The 17,129-nt window shown below is 56.2% G+C and overlaps 1 protein-coding gene across 1 annotated transcript in view; it reads left to right on the forward strand.

Annotated features, from left to right (window-relative positions):
- DNAH10 (dynein axonemal heavy chain 10) overlaps positions 1-17,129 on the forward strand; it is a gene marked incomplete at both ends in the record, with an annotated part of 118,287 nt that overhangs the window by 77,069 nt on the left and 24,089 nt on the right. Inside the window, 6 exons of the mRNA XM_080717600.1 lie at positions 8,530-8,733; positions 10,248-10,328; positions 11,303-11,500; positions 14,080-14,247; positions 15,378-15,552; positions 16,613-16,794. Of these exons, the coding sequence (XP_080573726.1) occupies positions 8,530-8,733; positions 10,248-10,328; positions 11,303-11,500; positions 14,080-14,247; positions 15,378-15,552; positions 16,613-16,794 (1,008 nt within the window). The remainder of the gene's footprint in view (positions 1-8,529; positions 8,734-10,247; positions 10,329-11,302; positions 11,501-14,079; positions 14,248-15,377; positions 15,553-16,612; positions 16,795-17,129) is intronic.

Raw genomic sequence — 17,129 nt, forward strand, 5'->3', positions numbered from 1 at the left:
AGGATGGACCCACTGTGTCTCAAGGATGGACCCTCTGAGCCCAGGGATGGACCCTCTGAACCCAAGGATGGACCCACTGTGTCCCAAGGATGGACCCTCTGAGCCCAGGGACGGATCTTTTGAGCCCTAAAGATGGTCCCTCTGAGCCCCAAGGATGGGCCCGCTGAACCCCAGGGATGGTCTCGTTGAGCCCAATTTTGGTTCCTCAGAGCCCCAAGAATGGATCCTTTGAGCCCCAGGGATGGTCTCTGTGAGCCCAGTGTTGGACCCTCTGAGCCCAGAGATGGACCCTCTGGGTTCCAAGGATTGACCCTCTGAGCCCAGGGATGGTCCCTCTGAGCCCCAAGGATGTACACTTTGAGCCTGAAGGATGGACCCTCTGAACCCCAGGGATCACCCTCTGAGCCCAGGCATGGACCCTCTGAGCCCCTGGGATGGACACGTTGAGCCCCAAGGATGGACCTTCTGAGCCCCAGGGATGGACCTGTTGAGCCCCAAGGATGGACCCTCTCAGCCTCAGGGATGGACCCTTTGAGCCCCAAGGATAGACCCTCTGAAACCCAGGGATGGTGTCTCTGAGCTCATGGATTCTCCCTCTGAGCCTAGGGATGGACCCTCTGAGCTCAGGGATGGACCTTCTGAACCCAGTGTTGGACCCTCTGTCTCAAAAGGATGGACCCTCTGAGCCCAGGGATGGACCCTTTGATCCCCAAAGATTGTCCTTCTGAGTCCAGGGATGGTCCCTCTGAGCCCAGGGATGGACCCTTTGAGCCCCAAGGATGGTCCCTCTGAGACCCAAGGATGGATGTTCTGAACCCAGGGATGGTATTGTTGAGCCCAGGGATAGTCCCTCTGAGCCCCAAGAATGGACCCTTTGAGCCCCAGGGATGGTCTCTCTGAGCCCAGGGATGGACCCTCTGTGTCCCAAGGATTACCCACTGAGCCCAGGGATGGACACTTTGAGCCCCAAAGATTGTTCCTCTGAGCCCAGGGATGGTCCTTTTTAGCCCAGTGATGGTCCCTCAGAGCCCCAAGGACGGACCCTTTGATCCTCAAGGATGGACACTGTGTCCCAGGGATGGACCCTCTGAGCCCCAGGGACAGACTTTTTGAGGCCCAAGGATGGACCCTCTGAGCCCCGAGATGGACCCAATAGGCCCCAGTATGGTCCGTCTCAGCCCCAAAGATGGCCCCTTTGAGCCCCAAGGATGGATGCTCTGAGCCCAGGGATGGTCCATTTGAGCCCCAAAGATGGTCTCTCTAAGCCCCAAAGATGGTCTCTCTAAGCCCAAAGGTTGGACGCTCTGAGCCCAGGGATGGACCCTCTTAACCCAGGGATGGACCCACTGTGTCCCAGGGATGGACCCTCTGAGCTTAGGGATGGACCCTTTGAGCTTAATGATTGTTTCTCTGAGCCCAGGGATGGACCCTTTGAGCCAAAAGGATGGTTCCTCTGAGCCCCAAAGATGGTCCCTCTGAGCCCCAAGGATGGGTCCACTGAACCCCAGGGATGGTCTCGTTGAGCCCAATTATAGTTCCTCAGAGCCCCAAGAATGAACCCTTTGAGCCCCAGGATAGTCTCTCTGAGCCCAGTGATGGACCCTCTGAGCCCAGAGAAGGACCCTCTGGGTCCCAAGGATTGACCCTCTAAGCCCAGGGATGGACCTTTTGAGCCCAAAATGGACCCTCTGAGCCCCAAGGATGGTCCCTCTGAGCCTAGGGATGGTCCCTTTAGCCCAGGGATGGTCCCTCTGAGCCCCAATGATGAACCCTCTGAGCCCCAAGAAAAGACCGTTTGAGCTCCAGGGATGGTCTTTCTGGTCCCAGGGATGGACCCTAGTGTCCCAAGGATTGACTTTCTGAGCCTAGGAATGGATACTGTAAGCCCAGGGATGGACCCTTGGAGCCCCAAAGATTGGCCCTCTGAGCCCAGGGATGGACCCTCTGAACCCAGGGATGGACCCACTGTGTCCCAAGGATGGACGCACTTAGCCCCAGAGATAGTCCCTCTGAGCCCAGGGATGGACCTTTTGAGCCCCAAGGATGGACCCCCTCAGCCTCAAGGATGTTCTTTCTGAGCCACATGGATGGGCCCTCTGAGGCCAAGGATGGACCCTTTGAGCCCGAAGGATGGACCCTCTGAACCCCAGGGATCACCCTCTGAGCCCAGGCATGGACCCTCTGAGGCCAGAAATGTACCCTCTGAGTCCCTGGGATGGACCCGTTGAGCCCCAAGGATGGATCCCCTAAGCCCAGGGATGGACCCGTTGAGTCCCAAGGATGGACGCTCTGAGCCCAGGCTCCTTCCCTTTGAGCCCAGGGATGGACCCTCTGAACCCAGGGATGGACCCACTGTGTCCCAAGGATGGACGCACTTAGCCCCAGAGATAGTCCCTCTGAGCCCAGGGATGGACCTTTTGAGCCCCAAGGATGGACCCCCTCAGCCTCAAGGATGTTCTTTCTGAGCCACATGGATGGGCCCTCTGAGGCCAAGGATGGACCCTTTGAGCCCGAAGGATGGACCCTCTGAACCCCAGGGATCACCCTCTGAGCCCAGGCATGGACCCTCTGAGGCCAGAAATGTACCCTCTGAGTCCCTGGGATGGACCCGTTGAGCCCCAAGGATGGATGCTCTGAGCCCTGGCTCCTTCCCTTTGAGCCTAGGGATGGTCCCTCTGAGCCCCAAGGATTGATGCTCTGAGCCCAGGAATGGTATTTTTGAGCCCAGGGATGGTATCTTTGAGCCCAGGGATGGACCCTTTGACCCCAAGTTTGGATCCTCTGTGTCCCAGGGATGGACCCTCTGATCCACAGGAATGGACCTTTTGAGCACAGGGATGGACCATCTGTGTCCCAAAGATGGACCCTCTCAGCCCCAAGGACAGTCCCTCTGAGCCTCAGGGATGGACCCTCTGAGCCCCAATGATGGACCCTCTGAGCCCCATGAATGGACCCTCTGAGCCCCAGGGATGGTCTCTCTGAGCCCAGGGATGGACCTTCTGTGTCCCAAGGATTACCTACCTAGCCCAGGGATGGACACTTTGAGCCCACGGATAGAATCTTTGAGCCCAAAGATTGTTTCTCTGAGCCCAGGGATGGTCCCTTTTAGCCCAGCGATGGTCCCTCTGAGCCCCAAGGATGGACCCTTTGATCCTCAAGGAAGGACACTCTATGTCCCAGGGATGGACCCTCTGAGGCCCAAGAACAGACCATTTGAGGCCCAAATATGGACCCTCTGAGCCCAGAGATGGACCCTCTGAGCCCCAAGTTTGATCCGTCTGAGCCCCAAAGATGGTCCCTTTGAGCCCCAAGGATGGACGCTCTGAGCCCAGGGATGGTCCACTTGAGCCCCAAGGATGGACCCTTTGAGTTCCAAGGATGGACCCTTTGAGCCCCAAAGATTGTCCCTCTGAGCCCAGGGATGGACCCTTTGAGCCCTAATGATTGTCCCTCTGAGCCCAGGGATGGACCCTTTGAGCCAAAAGGATTGTTCCTCTGAGCCCCAAAGATGGTCCCTCTGAGCCCCAAGGATGGGCCCGCTGAACCCCAGGGATGGTCTCGTTGAGCCCATTTATGGTTCCTCAGAGCCCCAAGAATGGACCCTTTGAGCCCCAGGGATGGTCTCTGTGAGCCCACTGATGGACCCTCTGAGCCCAGAGATGGACTATTTTAGCCCAAAATGGACCCTTTGAGCCCCAAGGATGATCCCTCTGAGCCCAGGGATGGTCCCTTTGAGCCCCAAGAATGGACCCTTTGAGCCCCAGGGATGGACCTTTTGAATCTCAAGGATGGACACTCTGTGTCCCAGGGATGGACCCTCTGAGCCCCAGGGACAGACCCTTTGAGGCCCAAGGATGGACCTTCTGAGCCCAGAGATGGACCGTCTGAGCCCCAAGTATGGTCTGTCTGAGCCCCAAAGATGGTCCCTTTGAGCCTTAAGGATGGACGCTCTGAGCCTAGGGATGGTCCCTTTGAGCCCAGGGATGGTCCCTCTGAGCCCCAAAGATGGTCTCTCTAAGCCCAAAGGTTGGACGCTCTGAGCCCAGGGATGGTCCATTTGAGCCCCAAGGATGGTCCCTTTGAATCCCAAGGATGGACCCTTTGAGCCCCAAAGACTGGTCCTCTGAGCCCAAGGATGGTTTCTTTGAGCCCAGGGATGGTAGCTCTGAGCCCCAAGTATGGACCTTCTGATCCCCAGGGATGGACCCATTGAGCCCCAAGGATGGACCCTCTCAACTCCAGGGATGGTCCCTTTGAGCCTAGGAATGGACCCTCTGAGCCCAGGGATGGACCCTCTGAACCCAGGGATGGACCCACTGTGTCCCAAGTATGGACCCTCTGAGCCCAGGGTTGGACCCTTTGAGACCCAAAGATTGTCCTTCTGAGCTCAGGGATGGTCCCTCGGACCCCAGGGATGGACCCTCTGTGTCCCATGTATTGACCCTCTGAGCCTAGGAATGGACCTTTTGAACCCAGGGATGGACCCTTTGAGCCCCCAAAATTTCCCTCTGAGCCCAGGAATGGTCCCATTTAGCCCAGGGATGGTCCCTCTGATCCCCAAGGATGGACCCTTTGAGCACCAAGAATGGATGCTCTGTGTCCCAGGGATGGACCCTCTGAGCCCCAGGGATGGACCCTTTGAGGCCCAATGATGGACCCTCTGAGCCCAGAAATGGACCATCTGTGTCACAAGGATTGACCCTCTTAGCCCCAGAAATGGTCCCTATAAGCCCAGGAATGGACCTTTTGGGCCCCAAGAATGGACACTCTGAACCCAGGGATGGATGCTCTGAGCTTAGGGATGGACCTTTTGAACACCAAGGATGGACCCTCTGAGCCAAGGGATGGTCCCTCTGTGCTCAGGGATGGACTCTCTCTGTCCCAAGGATGGAACCTCTGAGCCCAGATATGGACCCTTTAAGCCACAAAGATTGTCCTTCTGAGCCCCAAGGAAGGACCCTCTGAGCCCAGGGATCGTCCTTCTGAGCCCCAAGAATGGACCCTCTTTGCCCCAAGGATGGACCCTCTGAGGCTCAGGGATGGACCCTTTGAGCCCCAAGGATAGACCCTCTGAACCTCAGGGATGGTATCTTTGAGCCCAAGGATGGTCCCTCTGAGCCCACAGATGGACCCTTTGAGCCCCAAGGATGGACGCTCTGTGTCCCAGGGATGGACCCTCTGAGCCCCAGGGATGGACCCTTTAAGTCCCAAGGATGGACACTCTGAGCCTAGGGATGGACCATCTGTGTTCCAAGGATGGACCCTCTTAGCCCCAGAGATGGTCCCTCTGAGTCCAGGAATGGACCTTTTGAGCCCCAAGAATGGACCCTCGGAGCCCCAAGGATGGACACTCTGAACCCAGGGATGGACACTCTGAGCACAGGGATGGACCTTTTGAACTCCAAGTATGGACCCTCTGAGCCCAGGGATGGTCCATCTGAGCCCGGGGATGGACCATCTGAGTCCAGGAATGGACCGTTTGAGCCCCAAAGATTGTCCTTCTGAGCCCAGAGATGGTCCCTCTGAGCCCCAAGAATGGACCCTCTAGGCCCCAGAGATGGTCCCTCTGAGCCCCAAAGATGGTCTCTCTGAGCCCAAGGATGGACGCTCTGAGCCCAGGGATGTTCCCTTTGAGCCCAGGGATGATCCTTCTGAGCCCCAAGGATGGACCCTTTGAGCCCCAGGAATGGGCCCTCTGTGTCCCAGGGATGGACCCTCTGAGCCCCAGTGATAGATCCTTTGAACTCCAAGGATGGACCCTTTGAGCCCAGGGTGGACCCTTTGAGCACCAAAGATTGTCCCTCTGAGCCTAGGGATGGACCCTTTTAGCCCAGGGATGGTCCCTTCGAGCCCCAAGGATGGACCCTCTGTGTCCCAGGGATACTCCCTCTGAGGCCCAGGGATGGACCCTTTGAGCCCCAAAAATTGGCTCTCTGAGCCCCGGGATGGTCCCTCTGAGCCCAGGAATGGACCCTTTCAGCCCAGGGATGGTCCCTCTGAGCCCCAAAGATGGTCCCTCTGAGCCCCAAGGATGGATACTCTGAGCCTGGGATGGTATCTGTGAGCCCAAGGATGGACCCTCTGAGCCTCAATGATGGACCCTTTGAGGCCCAAGGATGGACCCTCAGAGCCCAGGGATGGACCTTTGGAGTCCCAAAGATGAACACTCTGAGTCAGGGATGGACCCTCTGAGTCCAGGGATGGACCTTTTGAACTACAAATGTGGACCCTCTAAGCCCAGGGATGGTCTGTCTGAGCCCCAAAGATGGACGCTCTGAGCCCAAGGATGGACCCTCTGAGCCCCAGGGATGGTCCCATTGAGCCCAAGGATGGTCCCTCAGAGCCCCAAGAATGGACCCTTTGAGCCCCAGGGATGGTCTCTCTGAGCCCAGGGATGGACCCTCTGTGTCCCAAGGATTACCCACTGAGCCCAGAGATGGACACTTTGAGCCAGGGATAGAACCTTTGAGCCCCAAAGATTGTCCCTCTGAGCCCAGGGATGGTCCCTTTTAGCCCAGCGATGGTCCCTCTGAGCCCCAAGGACGGACCCTTTGATCCTCAAGGATGGACACTCTGTGTCCCAGGGATGGACCCTCTGAGCCCCAGGGACAGACCCTCTGAGCCCCAAGTATGGTTCGTCTGAGCCCCAAAGATGATCCCTTTGAGCCTTAAGGATGGACGCTCTGAGCCACAAGGATGGACCCTCTGTGTCCCAAGGATGGACCCTCTGAGCCTTAGAGATGGACCCTCTGAGCCCAGGGATGGACCTTTAGAGCTCCAAGGATGGACACTTTGAGCCCAGGGATGGACCTTTTGAACTCCAAGGGTGGACCTTATAAGCCCAGGAATGGACCCTCTGAGCCCCAGGGATGGTCCCTCTGAGCCCCAAGGATGCACCTTCTGAGCCCAAGGGACTGTCCTTCTGAGCCCCAGGATTGTCCCTCTGAGCCCCGAGGATGGATGCTCCGAGCCCAGGGTCGTTCCCTTTGAGCCCAGGGATGGTCTCTCTGAGGCCAGGGATGGACCCTTTGAGCCCAGGGATGGACCATTTGAGCCCCAGAGATTGTCCTTCTAAGCCCAGGGATGATCCCTCTGAGCCCCAAGGATGGACCCTCTGAGCCCCAAGTATTGTCCCTGAGACCAGGGATGGACCCTCTGAGCCCCATTGATGGACCCTTTGAGCCCCAAGGATGGACCCTCTGAGCCCAGGGAAGGACCCTCTGTGTCCCAAGGATGGACCCTCTGAGCCCAGGGATGGAGCCTTTGAGCCCCAAAGATTGGCCCTTTGAGCCCAGGGACGGTACTTCTGAGCCTGAAGGATGGAGCCTCTCTGTCCCAAGGATGGACCCGCTGATCCTCAAGGATGGACCCTTTGAGCCCCAAAGATTGTCCCTCTGAGCCAAGGAATGGTCACTTTGAGCCCAGTAATGGACCCTTTGAGCCCCAAGGGTAGTCCCTTTGAGCCCAGGGATGGTCACTCTGAGCCCCAAGGATGGACCCTCTAGGCCCCTGGGTTAGTCCCTCTGATCCCCAAAGATGGTCCCTCTGAGCCCCAAGGATGGACCCTTTGAGCCCCAAAGATTGTCCCTCTAGGCCCCAGGAATGGTCCCTCTGAGCCCCAAAGATGTTATCTCTGAGCACCAAGGATGGACGCTCTGAGCCCAGGGATGATCCCTCTGAGTCCCAAGGTTGGACCCTCTGAGCCCAGGGATGGTCCTTTTGAGCCCATGGATGGTCCCTCTGAGCCTTAAGGATGGACCCTTTGAGCCCCAAGGTTGGACCTTCTGTGTCCCAGTGATGGACCCTCTGAGCCCCAGGAATAAACCCTCTGAGCCCCAGGGATGGACCCTTTGAGGCCCAAGGATGGACCCTCTGAGCCCAGGGATGGACCCTCTAAGCCCAGGAATAGACCCTCTGAGGCCCAGGGATAGACCCTTTCAGCTCCAAGGATGGACCCTCTGAACCCCAGGAATGGTCCCTCTGAGCCCAGGGATGGACATTTTGAGCTTTAAGGATGGACCCTCCGAGCCCAAGGATGGACCTTTTGAACTCTAAGAATGGACCCTCTAAGCCCAGGGATGGACCCTCTGTGTCCCAATGATGGACCCTCTGAGCCCCAGGGATGGTCCCTCTGAGCCCAGAAATGGACCTTCTGAGCCCCAGGGATGGACCCGTTGGGCCCAAGGATGGACTCTCTGAGCCCCAAAGATGATCTCTCTGAACCACAAGAATAGACCCTCTGAGCCCCAGGGATGGAACCTCTGAGTGCAGGGATGCACCCTCTGAGCCCAGGGATGGACCCTCAGTGTCCCAAGGATGGACCCTCTCAGCCCCAGGGATGGACTCTTTGAGCCCCGGGATGGACTCCCTTAGCCCAGGGATGATCCCTCTGATTCCATGGATGGTCCCTTTGAGCCTCAAGGATGGACCCTCTGAGCCCCAGGGATGGTTTCTCTGAGTCCAGGGATGGACCCTCTGAGCCCCAGGGATGGTTTCTCTGAGTCCAGGGATGATCCCTCTGTGTTCCAGGGATGGTCCCCGCGCTGTTCCCTGAAGAGGAGAAGGAGACAGTTCTCAGCCAGCTAGGGCAGGAGGCCATGAAGCAGGGCATGGGGCCGGCCAAGGAGTCTGTGTGGCAGTACTTCGTGAACAAGAGTGCCAATAACCTGCACATCGTGTTGGGCATGTCTCCAGTGGGGGACACGCTGAGGAATCGCTGCAGGAATTTCCCAGGTACCCTTGGTCACCGCCTACAAACCCCTTCCTGGTGCTGCAGCTGGGGCCTCGCGCTCGGCATTGGACGTCCACCAGGGTCAAACCACACAGGGCCTCTGTGTGAAATGCAGGCTCTGCACTGCGGGGTGCGCCTGCCGGCCCCTCACAATCATCAAGTGTGGCCAGGCGTGGTGGTGTACGCGTGTAATCCCAGCATTCGGGAGGCTGAGACAGGAGGATCGCGGTTCACGAACAGCATTAGCTACTTAGTGAGGCCCCCTGCAACCTTGTGAGATCCTGTTTCAAAATAAAAAAAATAAAAAGGGCAGGGAGTATAGCTTGGAGGTTGAATGCCCCTGAGTTCCATCCCCAGACCTGCAAAAAAAAAAAAAAAAAAAAAAAGTCGTGTGTGTGTGTGTGTGTGTGTGTGTGTGTGTGTGACATCCTTATTTTTGGTGGTACTGGGGTTCCTGGAAGCCCTTCTACCTCCGGGCTACACTCCCAGGCCTATTTTATATTTTTGAAACAGGGTCTCTTACGCCAGCGCGGCTGGCTTCGAACCTGCGTGATCCTCCTGTCTCTGCCTCCCAAGCGCGGGGATGACAAGCATGTGCCACCACGCCTGGCCTCATCCTTCATTTAAAAATTTTTTTTGTGGTACTGGGGGTGGAACCCAGGGGCCTTCTATCTTCAGGCTATACCCCCAGAACTATTTTATATTTTATTCGGAAACAGGGTCCCACTGAGTTGCTGAGAGCCTCACTAAGTAGCCGAGGCTGGCTTCGAACCTGTGCGATCCTCCTGTCTCAGTCTCCCAAGCGCTGGGATTACAAGTGTGCGCCACCATGCCCGGCTTTTTAATTTTTAAACAAATTATTTGCAGGACTGGGGATTGAACCCAAGGGCATTCTACCTCTGAGCTACACCCCCAGCCCTGTTTTATTTTTTAATTTGAAACGGGGTCTCACTAAGTTTTGGAGGGCCTCACTAAGTAGCCAAGGCTGGCCGTGAACCTGTGATCCTCCTGTCTCAGCCCCCCAAGCACCGGGATGACAAGCGTGCTCGCAGGGTGACGTTCCTCCGGTCACTCTGGCTCCCTGGCCCCAGGCTCTCTGCGCTCTCCTATCTGGGGCCCTGAGGCAGCCTCTGAGAAGTGAGGCACCTGCCCTTAAGCACTCGTGTTCCGGTGGGAGGAGGCCACGCTCGGCGGCCTCAGGCATCGACTGCAGGTCTCTAGTTCTCATAAATGGGGGAGAAGCCAGGCCTACGCGCCCAGCGGGGAGAAGCCAGGGATGCTGGTAAGCCTCCTGCAGCGGCCAGCCGCCTCCCCATCAAAGGACCAGCAAGCCAGCGTCAACAGTGTCCAAGGCCCATGCCTGTCATCCCAGTGATGGGAGGCTGAGACAGGAGGATGGACCGGACTCCGCGTTCAGTGCTCGCTGACCGCGCCGGCGGCTCCTGCAGACGGTGCTGGGGGTGCTGAGCGTCTGGAGCGAACCATGGACCCCGTCTTCCCTCTCCTTGTCCTCAAGGTCTGGTGAACAACACCGGCATCGACTGGTTCATGCCGTGGCCTCCCCAGGCCCTGCACGCGGTCGCCAGGTCTTTTCTCGGTGAGTCACGGCCGTCGTGGGGACCGCGCTGTGGCCGACAAAGCGCCCTGCGCCCTGCGGCTCCCTTGCGATGGGTCTGGCGGGCTCCTTCACTGTGAAGCCTCCCCCTTTGTGTGTGTGTGTGTGGTGCTGGGGATGGAACCCAGGGGCATTCTACCTCTGAACTACACCCCCAGCCTGATTTTTTATTTTTTAATTTGAAACCGTGTCACTGAGCTGCAGAGGGCCTCACAACGTATCTGAGGCTGGCCTTGAACCTGCCATCCTCCTATCTCAGCCTTCCAAATGCTGGGATTACAAGAATGTGCCACCACGCCTGGCTCTGAAGCCTTCCTTTCTTTCTTTCTTTCTTTCTTTCTTTCTTTCTTTCTTTCTTTCTTTCTTTCTTTCTTTCTTTTTTCTTGTGGTACTGGAACTCAGGGGCATTCTACTTCCGAACTACAACTCCAGTCCTTTTTATTTTTAATTTTTATATTGATTGATTGATTGAGGTCCTGGGGATTGAACCCAGAGGCATTCTACCTCCAAGCTACACCTCCAGCCTGATTTTATTTCTTATTTGGAAACAGGGTCTTGCTAGGTTGATGAGAGTCTCATTACTTGCTGAAGTCATCCTCGAACTTATGATCTTTCTGTCTCAGCCTCCCAAGAGCAGGGATTACAGGTGTGTACCGTCACAGCCAGCTTTTTATGATTTATTATTTATTTTTGCAGTAAGGGAATGGAACCCAGGGGCATTCTACCTCTGAGCTCCACCCCCAGTGGCATTTTTTAATTTTTTAACAGAATCTCACTAAGTTGCAAAGGGCTTCACTAAGTAGCGGAGGCGGGCCTTGAACCTGTGATCCTCCCATCTCAGCCTCCCAAGTACTGGGATTACATGCACACGCCCTCTGTGCCCAGCTCCACATTGGCTTTTTGGGAGCCCCTTTCTCTTCCACTAAGAGGCGCTGACTCCACTGCCTCCTCTTCAGGGGATAACTCCATGATCCCAGGAGAAAACCTGGACAGCCTGGTGGAGCACGTGGTTTTGGTCCACCAGTCCGTGGGGGAATACAGCAAACAATTTCTCCAGAAACTGAGGCGCAGCAACTACGTAACACCCAAGAATTACCTGGATTTCATTAGCACGTACTCCAAACTGCTGGACGAGAAGACGCAGTATAACATCGGTAAGGCCTAGGTGATTCCTTAGGAGGAAGGGCTGGGCGCTCTCCTTGCCCATCATCCCTAGCGCTCTCCTTGCCCATCATCCCTCGCGCTCTCCTTGCCCATCATCCCTAGCGCTCTCCTTGCCCATCATCCCTAGCGCTCTCCTTGCCCATCATCCCTAGCGCTCTCCTTGCCCATCATCCCTAGCGCTCTCCTTGCCCATCATCCCTAGCGCTCTCCTTGCCCATCATCCCTAGGGCTCTCCTTCCCCATCATCCCTAGGGCTCTCCTTCCCCATCATCCCTAGGGCTCTCCTTGCCCATCATCCCTAGTCCTCTCCTTGCCCATCATCCCTAGCGCTCTCCTTGCCCATCATCCCTAGTCCTCTCCTTGCCCATCATCCCTAGCGCTCTCCTTGCCCATCATCCCTCGCGCTCTCCTTGCCCATCATCCCTCGCGCTCTCCTTGCCCATCATCCCTAGCTCTCCTTCCCCATCATCCCTAGTCCTCTCCTTGCCCATCATCCCTAGCGCTCTCCTTGCCCATCATCCCTAGCGCTCTCCTTGCCCATCATCCCTAGCGCTCTCCTTGCCCATCATCCCTAGCGCTCTCCTTGCCCATCATCCCTAGGGCTCTCCTTACCCATCATCCCTAGTTCTCTCCTTCCCCATCATCCCTAGCGCTCTCCTTGCCCATCATCCCTCCTGCTCTCCTTGCCCATCATCCCTCCTGCTCTCCTTGCCCATCATCCCTAGCGCTCTCCTTGCCCATCATCCCTAGCGCTCTCCTTGCCCATCATCCCTCGCGCTCTCCTTCCCCATCATCCCTCCTGCTCTCCTTGCCCATCATCCCTCCTGCTCTCCTTCCCCATCATCCCTAGCGCTCTCCTTGCCCATCATCCCTCCTGCTCTCCTTCCCCATCATCCCTAGTCCTCTCCTTGCCCATCATCCCTAGCGCTCTCCTTCCCCATCATCCCTAGCGCTCTCCTTGCCCATCATCCCTAGCGCTCTCCTTCCCCATCATCCCTAGTGGGCAGGCGCCCAGGATGAGGCACAGCAGGGTGTGTCCCGAATGGCACTGAGCAGTAATTCTCTGTGGGTGGAACACGGGCACACGGTTATTTTATTTTCCTTGCTGGGCCCATACACTTGGTAGTTCTAAATTTCCACCATCCTGGCGATATGTTTGATGCAGCAGCGTGCTCTGTTGGAAAAGGTTCTTTAGAAAGTGCTCTGATGGCCGGGCGTGGTAAACCCGCGCTTGGGAGGCGGAGACAGGAGGATCGTGCAGGTTCGAAGCCAGCCAAGCTGGCTTAAGAGACCCTGCTTCCAAAAAAAAGTATAAAAATAGGTCTGGGAGTGTAGCCCAGAGGTAGAAGGGTTTCTAGGAACCCCAGTACCACACACACACACACACACAAATGCTCTAATGAAGCCAGGCGTGCTGGTGTGCCACTGTAATCCCAGTACATGGGAGGTTGAGACAGGAGGATCGCAGGTTTGAGACCAGCCTCAGCTACTTAGTGAGGCCTATTGCAACTTAGTCAGACCCTCTTTCAAAAAATAAAGAAAAAAATAGGCCTGGCATTGTAACTCAGAGGTAGAATGCTCCTGGGTTCAATCCCTAGTGCTGCGCGCACGCACGCGCGCACACACACACACACACACACACGAAAAGAAAGAAATGACAGAAAGTGCTCTGATGTGCCAGGCATGGTGGTGCAGGCCTGTAATCCCAGTACTTGGGAGGCTGAGACTGGAGGATCGAGGCCACAGGTTCGAGGCCAGCCTCAGCAACCTAGTGAGACCCTGTTTCAAAATAAAAAGTAAGCTGTGCATGGGGGCACACCCTTGTAATGCCAGTACTTGGGAGATCAAGACAGGAGGATCACACGGGTTCAAAGCCAGCCTCACTCAGCTACTTAGTGAGGGTCTCAGCAACTTAGTGAGACACTGTTTCAAAAAAAAAGAATAATAATAATAAGAAGAAGCCGGGCGTGGTGGGCACGCTTGTCATCCCAGCATTTGGGAGTCTGAGACCGGAGGATCGCGGTTCGCAGACAGCCTCAGCTACTGAGTGAGGTCCTTCGCAACTCAGTGAGACCCGGTTTCAAAATAAAGAATAAAAAATTGGGCAGGGGGTGTAGCTCAGAGGTCAAATGCCTCTGGGTTCCATCCCCAGACCCGAAAAAAAAAAAAAAGAATAAAGAAAGAAGAAAAGAAAACATAGGGTAGGAGTGTAACTCAGAGGTATAATACCTCTTGGTTCAATCCCCAGTACTGCAAAATAAAATAAATAAAATAGGACTGGGGTGTAGCTCAGAGATAGAGTATCCCCTGGGTCGCTAAGAGTCTCACCGTACCAGAAGAAAGAGAAAGAAGGAAGATGAAGGAGAGAAAGGGAGAGAAAAAAGAAAAGGAAGGAAAGAAGGCAGGAGGAAGGAGGCGCGAGCGTGGTCCCAGGCTGAGGCTGTGGTCAGCGGCCGGCACTGCTCGCCCGGCCGGCGCCGCGGTGTGGAGGGTCTGAGGGCGCGGGCCTCCCAGGGCCAGATGGGCTGCAGACGGGTCGCAGGGTGTCGCAGGGTGTTGCTCTCCGCAGCCCAGTGCAAGCGGCTGGAGGGCGGCCTGGACAAGCTGAAGGAGGCCACCGTGCAGCTGGACGAGCTGAACCAGAAGCTGGCTGAGCAGAAGATCGTGCTGGCCGAGAAGTCTGCCGCCTGCGAGGCCTTGCTGGAGGAGATCGCCACCAACACGGCCATTGGCAAGTGTGGCCGCCCGCTCTGGGGATGGGCTGAGGGGACGGGCTGCGGGGCTCCAGGGACAGCCCCCAGGGTGCTGGCCTCACCACCCGGCCACAAGGCCTTCCCCTCTGTGACGTCGTGTGTGTGTGTGTGTGTGTGTGTGTGTGTGTGTGGTGCTGGGCATTGGGCCCATGGGCATTCTACCTCTGAGCTAGGCCCACAGCCTTTCAAATTAACTAATTAATTAGCCCAATTCTTTATTCTTTATTTTTTCTTTCTTTTTTTTTTGCAGAGAGAGAGATCTCAGGAGTGAGATCTCAGGAGAGAGAGATCTCAGGGAGAGAAGAGAGGGAGATCTCAGTGAGAAGAGAGACCTCAGAGAGAGAGATCTCGGGGAGAGATCTCAGGGAGAGAAGAGAGATCTCAGAGAGAGATCTCAGGAGGAGAGAGATCTCAGGAGAGAGATCTCAGGGAGAGAGATCTCAGTGAGAGAAGAGAGGTCTCAGGAGAGAGAGATCTCAGGGAGAGAAGAGAGGTCTCAGAGAGAGATCTCAGGAGGAGAGAGATCTCAGGAGAGAGATCTCAGGGAGAGAGATCTCAGTGAGAGAAGAGAGATCTCAGGAGAGAGAGATCTCAGGGAGAGAAAAGAGATCTCTGAGAGAGATCTCAGGGAGAGAAGAGAGATCTCAGAGAGAGATCTCAGGAGGAGAGAGATCTCAGGAGAGAGATCTCAGGGAGAGAGATCTCAGTGAGAGAAGAGAGATCTCAGGAGAGAGAGATCTCAGGGAGAGAAAAGAGATCTCTGAGAGAGATCTCAGGGAGAGAAGAGAGATCTCAGAGAGAGATCTCAGGAGGAGAGAGATCTCAGGAGAGAGATCTCAGGGAGAGAAGAGAGGTCTCAGAGAGAGATCTCAGGAGGAGAGAGGTCTCAGAGAGAGAGGAGAACTCCGTGAGCCCGGGTCCTCAGCCATCAGGGGTGGCCAGATGGGGCCGTGGCGGGTGTGGGTACACTGGGCAGACGTGGCAGGTCAGAGCTGGAGCAGGCGCTGTGGCATTGAGCCCCCACGTGGCGGGGTTTCTGTCCCCCATGAGTGCCGAGACCGCCACGCTGGGCTCCGTGGAGCCCGCCGTGCGCTCACTGGCCCCTGCTCCACAGCGGAGGAGAAGAAGAAGCTGGCGGAGGAGAAGGCCATAGAGATTGAGGAGCAGAACAAGGTCATCGCGGTGGAGAAGGCGGAGGCCGAGACGGCCCTGGCCGAGGTCATGCCCATCCTGGAGGCTGCCAAGCTGGAGCTGCAGAAGCTGGACAAGTCAGACGTGACGGAGATCAGGTAATGGCGGCATCTGGAGGGCGGTGCTGACACCCCCAGGCCAGACACCAGCCGGGGCACTAGACACCCTGCTGTCTGTGTAGTGTTAACCAGTGTCCCTCTAATAGGGCTGAGGTGGCCTTTGTTCTGACATGTGGAAAATCATGTGGAGGTCACGTGCCTTCCTTTGCTGCGAATGGTTTCACGTCCTGACCTTTTGTCCGTTAGAGCGTTGTTATTGTTCTTTGTTTTTTCTTACCACTTCCGGGGCTTTTCTTTTTCTTTGCTGGGGGTTGAACGCTGGGCCTTGTGCGTGCAAAGCAATGAGCCCCCTCCCAGCCCTCTGGGGTCCTCTTACATAATAGGGAGATGGGCTTTTTACCTGTAAAGTAAGTTGCAGGCACCTGCCCTATTTGTTCTTGGCTGTTTGACTTTGTTAGTAAAGTTAGTGTGTGCCTTTGTTTTTGCCATGTGTTTATGTGACACATCTTAGCAATTTTTATTTTTTATTTTTATTTTTTTGCAATACTGGGGATGGAATCCAGGGCACTCTACCTCCAAGCTACACCCTCAGCCCTATTTTTTATTCTTTATTTTGAAACAAGGTCTCACTGAGTTGCAGAGGGCCTAAGTAGTAGCTGAGGCTGGCCGCGAACCCTGATCCTCCTGTCTCTGCCTCCCAAATGCCTAGTTTTTATTCTTTATTTTGAAACGAGATCTCACTGAGTTGCAGAGGGCCTCACTAAGTAGCGGAGGCTGGCTTGGAACCTGCGATCCTCCAGTCTCAGCCTCCCACACCTGGGATCATAGGTGTGCGCCACCAAGCCTGGCTGGGTTGGTATTTTAATGGCCCCTCAATCCCATGATTCCGATGCCCAGCTGGGTACCAGAAGGCTGTCCGGGATCCTGAGCTCGCACCAGTCCTTGTCCTTGGGGGCAGGCGTGTGGCTCGCGTCAGGGCCTGGGGTCCTTTGGGTCCGCCTGGCTTCTCCTCCAGCCGTCGCCTCCCGTTTGAACCATCTTTTGTGGCGCGAGCGGTCACACACCCGCATCCCATCACAGCGCCTTCCCTCCTGGCCAGGTCCTTCGCCAAGCCCCCGAAGCAGGTGCAGACGGTCTGTGAGTGTATCCTCATCATCAAGGGCTACAAGGAGCTCAACTGGAAGACGGCCAAGGGCATGATGTCCGACCCCAACTTCCTGCGCTCGCTCATGGAGATCGACTTCGATTCCATTTCCCAGAGCCAAGTGAAAAACATCAAAGGTGCGTGTGGAGGGCGGGTGCCCGCCTCAGTGCGTGTGGGACGGGGCGGTCACTGGCGGGGGCCATGATTGGACGGCGTCACCGTGGCTGTGCAGAGGGGAGAGGGGGCCTGACCGTCCCCAGAGGAGGAAGGCGACTCCGCTGCTATGGGGCGTGTGGCTGCCACCTGCCACATAGTCGCTAGTTCTCGTGGCTGGGAAATCGGATCTTATTAGGACCCCGCCCGGCCTGTTGGTGCCGTGTGTCGTTTTGGTCCATCCTCAGCTTCTCTTTTTTTTTTTTTTTTTTTTGCGGGTCTGAGGATGGAACCCAGGGGCATTTGACCCCCTGCCCTA

This window comes from Muscardinus avellanarius (genome assembly GCF_963383645.1).
Source record: "Muscardinus avellanarius genome assembly, chromosome: 21".
Classification (NCBI taxonomy): Eukaryota; Metazoa; Chordata; class Mammalia; order Rodentia; family Gliridae; genus Muscardinus; species Muscardinus avellanarius.